The sequence below is a fragment of the Pimephales promelas genome, chromosome 8, assembly GCF_988280905.1.
Source record: "Pimephales promelas chromosome 8, fPimPro1.hap1.1, whole genome shotgun sequence".
Classification (NCBI taxonomy): domain Eukaryota; kingdom Metazoa; phylum Chordata; class Actinopteri; order Cypriniformes; family Leuciscidae; genus Pimephales; species Pimephales promelas.
In genome coordinates this window covers 16,724,647-16,734,363 of record NC_142776.1, presented here as the reverse complement: position 1 = coordinate 16,734,363, position 9,717 = coordinate 16,724,647, and the positions used below count along the sequence as shown (strand labels likewise).

The following is a 9,717-nucleotide window of genomic DNA, read 5'->3' as shown; positions in this document are numbered from 1 at the left end:
TCATCACGTTCTTTAGCATGTTGCCTTAGCACCGCTTGTAGGTGGAAACATTTTGAGGCCGTTCATTGGCTGCGCTGTTGCTAAGTGGCCGAGACTTGCTTCTTAGTGACATATATGCATTCTTGACAAAAAATATGATAATATCTCGTCGGCTGAGCCTGCCCTGCTGAACACATATAGGATGGATACGTTAAAGTTTGATCGTCAAGACAGCAGGAAAACGTCATGATTTTTTAACAAATCTGTAAAAGCTATCATAGGCTAAATAATACAATATAGTATCCACCTGTTATGATAGGAAGAAATGTAGCCTATAGGCCAAGCATCTTTTTTTCCTCAATAGCCTATTCTACTATTCACAAAACAGTTCCGCTAAAATTTTAATAATTCCGCTAAAAGGTCTTCAATCGTCATGTCATTGTTGGGTTATTGCTCAGAATGTCATGTGTGTCCTACTGCAGAGTAATAACCTAAATGTGTAGGCTACAAACGAAATGATTCTTACAGACTAAAGAGGCGGTAATTAAACAGAATAGATCTGAGGCTATTCGTTACACATGTGAAGAAAAACGGGCCGCAAAGCCTATTTATGTTTATTCCGTAGCCACACGTTTGCTCAAAATTATTCGAATATTTAGATTTGGTCTCCGACTGGGTCTTTCGAAAATAATAATAGTCTAATAATAATAATAATAATAATAATAGTCTAATAATATTAGTAATATATAAATAAAATAAAATAAAAAAATAAAAATAATTGTATGATGCTTTTGTGTAAGGTTTACCACACCACATTTGGCTGCCAAATGAGAATCAAAAATCAAATCGGCTAAATCGAAATAGAATTACAGCCTTTATAGGCCTATTCATAGGATGGAAAACTGAAACGGCAGCGTCCGTTGATGGTTAATAAAAGAAAATGTGCAATACTGAACTACTATTTTTATATACTACAACTAAACTACTTCATATAGGCCTACTTCTATTTTAGGCTATATTTCGCCTATTAAATACCCCAATTTATTAAAAACAAACAAACAAAAAACAATGATGGTGTAATAATGTAGGCTATGCTAATAATAATAATAATGAATGGCTCATAAGATGACAACAAGTCAATAGTAACTTCTGGTAAAGACAACTTAAACAACGAAACATTTCATAATTATATTTTTATATCTTTATTGGGCCTCTAAGAGTTAGCTATGTACTTCTAAAAGTAACCTATAGTTTCCCTTACAACGATTACAGGGTCAGGTTTTAACGCTAGGCTATTTACTTTGTTTTAATTGAAAACAGATTTTAATTTCAGAGAAAATATGTAGATAATATAATATTAGGCTATATGTTATATAGCCTACTTATGTATAGGCCTATGCCTGCATAAAATGAATATAAAAATATGTATATATTTTTCTTGTAAGTGAGTCTTCCATATAGCCTATATTTCAATGAAATATTTCACATAATTATGTTGGTTTAAAGGAAGAAAAACAAAAGATGAATATATAAACAGGCTATAAATAGCTATAAAAATAGCTAGATAATATAATAGGTTATATTTTAAATAAATTAAGTAGCTTATAGAGGCCCTGCATTAAATAAATATAACAATAGGTTTTCTACTTTTTGTAATTGGATATTCCAGATAGCCTATAATTAAATTAAACAATCTCACATAATTTATGTTAGTTTAACAAGAAAAAATATGAATATAAATAGGCTAATAAATATTACTACCTAATCATTAAAATTGCATTGTACATTATTGTCAGCTAGACATGTGAAGGAAAAACAGTCATTATTTTTTATGACCCACTCCATAAAAAGGGAAGTATGTTATCGAACATTTTCCGAAAATGTTAACCGATGTGATGATATATCTAAATTACTTTATTAATAATTTCCTGGGTGAATTACAGACATTTTCACACTGTAAGCAAGAGTTTAAATGTATTATTTATAAATAAAATTTGGGCAAAGATAGGCTTATTTATCAATAAAGATAATATTGATGGATAACATGGTGCCCTGTAAAATTAAGCGTTGGATGAGCTGTGGTTCATTCGGTGTGTGAAAATTATGTAGGCTGGCCTATCCGCTGCAAAACAATAAACAAGATAGACCTATTTTGACGATTGTAAAATAATTTTCTTCAAAATAAAATCAAGGCATCGGTTTCAGTTTCAGGTTTTTTTTGTCTCTATAGGCCTATGCATTATGGTTAATATATAATATAGGCCTATAATATATAATATATATATATAGTTAGTTAGTTAGTTAGTTAGTTAGTGGAAGATGATTGGTGGTTTGACTCTGCAGTGCAGTTGTTATATCCGTACGCGATCTTGATCGAGCTAGAAGGTTATTGGTTCGCTCGTTTCTGGGCAACCAGCATGAGAAATTGTGCACAATTTTCAAAGCAATTAGGCCTACCTAGCCTACTATTTTTGCTACAGACTGGAAATGTTCGTTACAGTAAAAATAAATAAAAATGAAAAACATTAAAAAACAGAAGGCCTATTCGATGTAAATGTTTTTTTTTTTAACATAATCATTAAATTGATTCCCAATTCCCGTTGGATTATTTAGGATCCACTAAGACTAGATATTTAATGGGACCATAGCCTAGTTATCATATAGGCCAATTTTGGATTTTAAATCGAGCGCTTTCATATATAGGCTATATATATATATATATATATATATATATATATAGCCTGTGTGTGTGTGTGTGTGTGTGTGTGTGTGTGTGTGTGTGTGTGTGTGTGTGTGTGTGTGTGTGTGTGTGTGTGTGTGTGTGTGTGTGTTATAATTATACAATTTATATCAACCTTGATGGATGTCGGAAATATCGTGCGAACGCTACGGTTTACAAAATAGGCTAGGCTATGTGCCAAATAAAATTAATCTAAGCCTCGCCAGTAAGCATGTGGGATAACCTTATTAACAATATTTATTTTGGATTTTAAAGTAAATAAAAAAGAAGAAGAAATACGTACAGTAGCTAGTCCAACTTATTCTGCTGATTAGCCTATTTTATATTTACAAGTTTCCTGAAGACGACTTCTAACATATTTGATGAGATCATATGTTATTATTTTAAAAAGTGATTAAACATATGTGGGTATTTTAAACCTAACCTCTTTTCTCGTCATCAAATAGGCTAACTTTATAAAGCGATCTTTGGAAATTTCAACCACAGCTTTCAGAACGTTCTCTCATTATCCAACGCTTTATTTTACGGACATGTGCCCATAGCCTATAAGTAGCCTAATGTTTAACTCAAATAAATTGTATTACTTTATTATTTCAAAAGAATATGCTCAAAGCATTAATAACCCTGCGAAATTAACAATCGACTAAATGCGCGGCTGTAAAGCTGAATTCATAAGATGATCGCAAATAAAGTGGATGGACGAAAGGAAGCCATTTTATAACCGCAGCTAAAGCAGCTTTATCTCAGACGGTGCAGCATGAGGAAATGGTTGATTCTGTTTCATTGCTTTTCCGAAGCCCATCTTTGACATACATTTCACCAACCCCTACCTAATTTTTGGATGGACAAATAGACTAAGCAGTCATGTGAAAAACACGTTTGCTGTCCGCCATGTTAGCGCTGAGAAGAAAAAAAAAGTCTGGTTTTATACATCAGGCTGTTCAAAGCTGAACAGTTGATCCATGATAGTAGCAAGCGAAAGCTAAATCCTAATTAATATTCTAATATTCTAGCCTAGACGGTGTGTGTTAGCCTATCGATCAACCTTTGTCGGTGCATAGCCTAGTCTTGCCGGGGTAATATGGACCGTCTTGCGCATAATAAAGTTGTCAATAGTCTAATGCTCGCATATTATATTTGGAGGACATAATCGTAGCCTATACAATAGTCTATTTTGTCTGTAAAAGCGACATTCATTCACGTTTTGGAATGCTTTATGGGGTAGGCTTACGACTACTGCCTAAATGCCTGTGTAATTGTTTAAATGTCAGCGCTGTTTTAGGGGTTCTTGGGGTTCTCGCCACATGTCTTAAGTAAAATGCTGTGTAGGATAATCTGGGCTCAACCGTAAATCTTATAAACAAAATGGAAAATGCATTCGAAGCCGGGATTAAAGTTTCGCTCTTGCTTTCCCTGGTCTGCTTTAAGTGCCTGATAGTTGCAGGGAATTTCTTTTTATGGGTGTAGAGGCAATAGCTATTCAGCATGAAAGCAAGATTTTAGTTTTCTTAGAAAGGCCTATCCCTGTTTATGTTTCTTGTAGCAAGTTGAAACATGACATCTCTTAAAAAAATGAATCCAACGTCAAAATTCTTGACAGACCCTAATGTTTTAAATTGGATGATTTACGATCTCGATAATATCCAAATGTAGGCTATGGTATAGGCTACAGTAGATAAGCTTAACGCATATTTATACACTAAAGTCATACTGTAGCCTACTTTTTTATAGAGAGGTTTTAAGTTAGGCTTTGACTATAACGTAGCTTCGAAAAGTGAGACAAAACTGCTCCAAAAGACGTGCCAAATTTTTAGCGGATGATTGTAACTGTATGCGGAATTGCCATGTTTCTTTTTATTGAATCAATTAACTGTGACAATAGGCGAACCCCGTCAGCTAATGATACTAATAATAAAGTAAAAACACATGAGTTACACTTAAAATATGAGTTACTCCAAAACACAAAAGTCTTAAGTGTCAATCACCTCCCTGCTCATCAAGGGTTGAGTTCAGTCTGATATTGATATCTTATGCATTTACATGATAGTAATGATGCTTTGCTATCTCTCACATGGCCTATCTGTTAGCTCGTCTAACATCAGTGCAAAACTGCAAATGGAACTTATTCATCATCACACACCAAAAATGTACTCAAAAATATAAAATAAAACTTTTAATATGCTTAGACAAACCTTAAAACACATTTAAATTGACTTTTTTTTACAAGGACTATAAAACAAATATCAGTAGAAAACATTTCCTAGCATTACATGTGTGGTAAGTGCTCATCCTTATAGTTAAGCCTTCTGAAATAACGGCACTTCAAATAGCTTTGAGCTAAAATGAAACAAGCTATTATAACAGGAAAACCTGTTTAGTTTATTTATTTTTATCCCTAACATGGAATAGTTAAATGTATGAATTTGAAAATCAATTCATTTTTTTGAATGCAGTCTGAAACTATCAAAATTTACACTAGATTATTTCAAAATAGTCAGGCAAGATTGAGGACTTGATTAAACATGCTTTACATGTTTTACAAATTCACAGTAAATAGTCAGTAGTCGTTATAGACTTTATATCCATCATATATTCCTAAACTTAACATACTCCTTGAATGTCACTGTGAGGCAGTTTGCTGTGACATCAGTGATTATTATATTCCCCAGAAAAGGAGTAAAGTTTGGAACAGATTTTTTCATTTCTATCTCTACTTGTCCTGGTGTGGACACCACTTCTTTCCCAGTTGCTATATAGTTTCCAATCTGAGAAGGTGTAGAAATGTTTCTCTCTTCTCTCGACCTTACACAGCTGAGGTCTATGGGTTCATCTTGGATGAAGTCCAGGATTTCAAAGTCATGTACGCCAGAGTGCTTATGGTTATTGGAGTCTGTGGTGCCATTGCAAGAGTGAGATAAGTTAGTATTTAGTGCACTTATACTCTGAGAACTTAAGAACATCTTAGCCTCCCCTCTACCACTATCTGCCTCAGAGCAGCAACACTTTTGAGGGAAGGTTTGTGGACCATATTGGGTAGATTGGGTGCCTCTTTGATCATTCATATCAAAAGGCAATTGAGTCAAACTGGTTTTGGTTGTCAGTTTCAAGGGTTGTTCATCAGATGGATGCTCTCCAGTGCTGCCAAGCTTCTTTGACTTGTTTGGTTCAAATACTACGGAGCATGCTTTTTTAGGATTGTCCGCCCTACAAGATGATAGTCCACTGGAAAGCCTCAAACAAGCAGACCCAGCTTTACTGTCCTTTTTTATCACTTTCACAAGACTTTGCTTCTTTGTGTGTTTTATCTTCTCCGTACTCTCGTCCTGTGCTTGCCTTTTTTTCTTAGCATCAGCCATTCCCTTCTTAATTTTAGCAGTCTGTGTGCCATTTTCCATGTACTTGCTCATGACAATGACAATGCGCCCGTTTTTATTCTTGTTCTTCACAATCTTCAGTTTTCTGCTTATTCCATTGGCAGGTGCTGTGTCCTCCTTTGCATTGTTTGCGGTAACGTTTACGTCATCACTACTGTTTAGTTTAGAAAATGTTTTCAACTCCATTGTAATATTCCTCACTTTACTAACGCATTTATGCTGTAGAGCTGGAGATAAATTCCATTCCTTGTCAATCAACTCAGGAACTTTTGTCTCTTTGAGCCTCTGATATAGGGAGTCATACATTTTAGGGTTTGGTTGATAGTGGTGGTGTTTCTTGCTGTTGAGCTGGTAGTAGTGCTTCTTTTTCCCATTTGTTCGTGCATTTCCCTGCTTGTCTTTTGGTTTGGGCTGGTAGGGATGGTGCTTCTTACTGTTAAGCTGGTATTGCTGGCTTTGAACCAGGTCTGAAGTTGCTTTGGGTTGGTTATCCTCATCCTGAGACACACCCTGAAGGTCTGTAAGAACACTAGATCTTCGGGCAAATGATGGTACCTTGGAAATTACACAAGTATTGACATGACTTTCACAGAAGTTAATTAGGTACATTGTATTCATGACATATTGTATTACCTGCAGGAGAAGGTGTTTTGGTTTTGGCCCTCGTTTGCGATAGCCCATTAACTGTTCTTGTCTTTCCCTGAATAGAAACGAGTTTTAGATTTGACAAAGTCATGATAGAAATAAACACATGACACAAATATTGAACTTTTGATTTATTCAGACCATTGTCCCATTATGGGGCATGTCTGTTTTGTGTATTATTTAAATATGCACTTAATTTGCCCACCAGTGGCATTACTTAAATCTGATTACATAAACTAAAGAACATTCTGTGTTGGGTCAGACAGCACACACACCTTGTTTACTAATTTGGTGGACAATCCCAGTTAGAAAGAAACAGTTAACAAAAAAGAAAATCAGAAAGATGACAAAAATCATGAAAAATATATTCTGTCCCATTAATATCAATTACACTGCTATTTGACGGATATTTTGACAGGCTTTTCAGGCTTAGGCTATATTATTTGTTTATCTCAAACTATGTCCATAAGCTGTAGAGAAATGGGCCATTAGCTCTTTTTCCATCGACCTTCTATAAAAAAATAATGCAAAAACCTAATTAGACGACCTAAAACGATTTTATACTCAAGGGGCGCGTGCAATTACTCCAGAGAGAATTCCTCGTCACGAGGGAGACCGCTAATGGCGCACGCAGATGCCAGTCAAATGGGATGAATACCCGACAAAAATGTGTGCGGAATTTCGAGGAGGCTGAATGCCTGTGTGTGTAGCCACGAACAATGTCAATTTGTAATGCAAAATACAGACAATTAGAGTGTGTGTACACCTCGCCTGTAAGCTTAAAGGTGGAGATATCTTAAAGCGAAAACTGTCAGCCCCAGACGAAATGAATAATAGTAGGCTACAATATTGAAACAACGTTTGTTTATGCTACATGGTTCCGCACGGATTGCAAGGCGTCTCATTTTCTGGCCAAGCCTAAACATCCTTTAATGGCTGTGTACCGCGCAATTAAATTCAGTCACACAATTCAGGCACATACATGGCGCGCCTGCGCACAAGTTCTCTCCCGCTCTTGTGTGCTCCCCCTTCTGTCACTGAGAGAGAAACTGAAAAAGAATGAACACGAGCGCAGCAGTAGTGAAAGCATCTTCCCTCCTCTCCCCTTTCGGCTGTACAAGGTCAGAGCGCCAAGCAAAGCGCATTGGTCTTACCGGTTTTGGAAAGCGACGAGAAGTCTCGGGTCCAGAATATTTTCCTCTGGCTCCCACGTGTTATATCTAGAGAGAAGAAAGGAGGTGGGGAAGAGGGGGAGACCAGAGAGGCATGAATATAACCAGCTCTCTCAACCGAACTAGTAGGCTCTAACAAGGTCCTGTTGAACGATCCGATTCAAAAATATTAAGTAAAAAATACTGTTAACTGTTTGGTAAGCTACTGTTAACATCGTTAGTATGCATTAAAAGAACCGTATTTAGCATTAAGCTTAAATACGAAATGATTTACCAGAAAATACATTATTATTAAAATCCCCCCTCACATAGACACTGAAATAGCACAGCAAGCAAGTGACATCTTGAAGGGAAACTTACTTGGGAGACCAGCCTCTCCACTTGACTAGGTACTCAAACCTTCCCTGCAAATATCACATAAACACAAGCAATTAGAAATTAAAACGAAGCCTACAATTATTCCGAATTTGGGAAACAAAACCATACTTCTGTGTTCTCGCTGTTAAAATACAAACATTAGTCTACTTGCACGTTTAATACGCTTACAACGATAACAATGTAGCCCTATGTGTTAAGAGAAAACCGCAGACCTTTCTAATGCGTTTCTTTTCGATGCTTTCCACCGCGAAGACGTGCTCACCCGCGGCGGGCAGCTCCATTTTCAGCGCTCGCTGGAATACTTCTCAGTGCCCGCGCGATCGCTTCTCAAGAGAGACTCAGTTTTACTCAAATGAGCAGTACAACGTTCTTCATGCAAATAGCTATGTGATTGACGTCACACTAAGAAGGGGCGGTGTAGAGGCTGGTCAGAGGCTGTGCCGCGGGTTTACCGAATGAATAAAGAGTCGTTATAGCAGCCCTACAGGTCCGGGGCGAGAATTCTTCCTTAATGACGCAAAGTAGGGAACAATCGTGGCAATTAAACCATTTTTTAAATCATGTTTGATTACTTCGTCCTTTGTCATTTAGCAGTTTCGGGTGTCTGACAGGCTAAATCATTATCAGCATCAGAAATGTTTTTTTTTTTAATGTGTGAATTACCCTCCATTCTAAGTTTATATCAGTGAAGGGACAGCTTTGAAGGAAATAATATTATAAACGAATAGCTGCTCTCGACGATGGCCTAAAGTGAGTTAAGCTAGCCTATGAACACATTGAAAACATGACCATAAATTAGATTATAATATTAGCATCTTTTGGTGTCCACGACATGGCTTGACCAGGACGAAGACTTCTCTAAATTTCGTTTGGATATTAAATTTGATGCATTTTAAGTTTAAAACGTGATATTCTGTCTAGGGAGACATATTCATCCTAAGGTTAGCTATTTAATGTTCTGTCTTAATTTGGGAAAGGTCTTAGTTCGGGAAAATTGCATCAAGAGGATACAAATTATTTCGTTGTTTGGATACAAGTTGCCTACATTAGACTTTAATCAACAAAATGTAGTTGTTTAGACTAATTCAGAGCACATTACTGCGAGTTTACTGCAAATATAGGCTACAATATGTAGGTCACAGTGGTTGGTCTTCAAAGCCTAGCACTCAACTAGCTGATGGCATTTTCATCTGACATCTGCTTTCTGACGGCCAACGGCTGCTGTACCTGTGAAAAAAACTGCAGTGGCAAACGAACGTGTGGAAACCCTGGGTAATGCTTACTCATTCACTGCATTCACTGTAGCCAATGTGCCACAAAGGCTGTGCGTACAATCTTAAGAAATCTCTCTCTCTCTCTCTCTCTCTCTCTCTCTCTCTCTCTCTCTCTCTCTCTCTCTCTCTCTCTCTCTCTCTCTCTCTCTCTCTCT

The 9,717-nt window shown here is 36.5% G+C and overlaps 1 protein-coding gene across 1 annotated transcript; it reads right to left on the bottom strand.

Annotated features, from left to right (window-relative positions):
- Window positions 1-4,877: 4,877 nt before the first annotated feature.
- LOC120480512 (E3 SUMO-protein ligase CBX4) lies at window positions 4,878-8,698 on the bottom strand. Its single transcript, XM_039673730.2, has 5 exons — window positions 8,501-8,698; window positions 8,271-8,314; window positions 7,893-7,958; window positions 6,727-6,793; window positions 4,878-6,648 (listed from the first exon to the last, which is right to left on the bottom strand). Exons 1-5 carry the CDS (start codon window positions 8,567-8,569, stop codon window positions 5,305-5,307), a joined length of 1,590 nt encoding a protein of 529 aa, XP_039529664.2. The 5' UTR covers window positions 8,570-8,698; the 3' UTR covers window positions 4,878-5,304.
- Window positions 8,699-9,717: the final 1,019 nt, after the last annotated feature.

Bases quoted from the DNA above. Each gene is read 5' to 3' on its own strand.
- LOC120480512 (XM_039673730.2), bottom strand. From the start codon at position 8,569: ATGGAGCTGCCCGCCGCGGGTGAGCACGTCTTCGCGGTGGAAAGCATC. The intron at 7,959-8,270 runs GTAAGTTTCCCT...TCTTCTCTCTAG, and splicing joins TGGAGAGGCTGGTCTCCCAA to ATATAACACGTGGGAGCCAG. The intron at 6,794-7,892 runs GTAAGACCAATG...GTTTCTATTCAG, and splicing joins CTCGTCGCTTTCCAAAACCG to GGAAAGACAAGAACAGTTAA.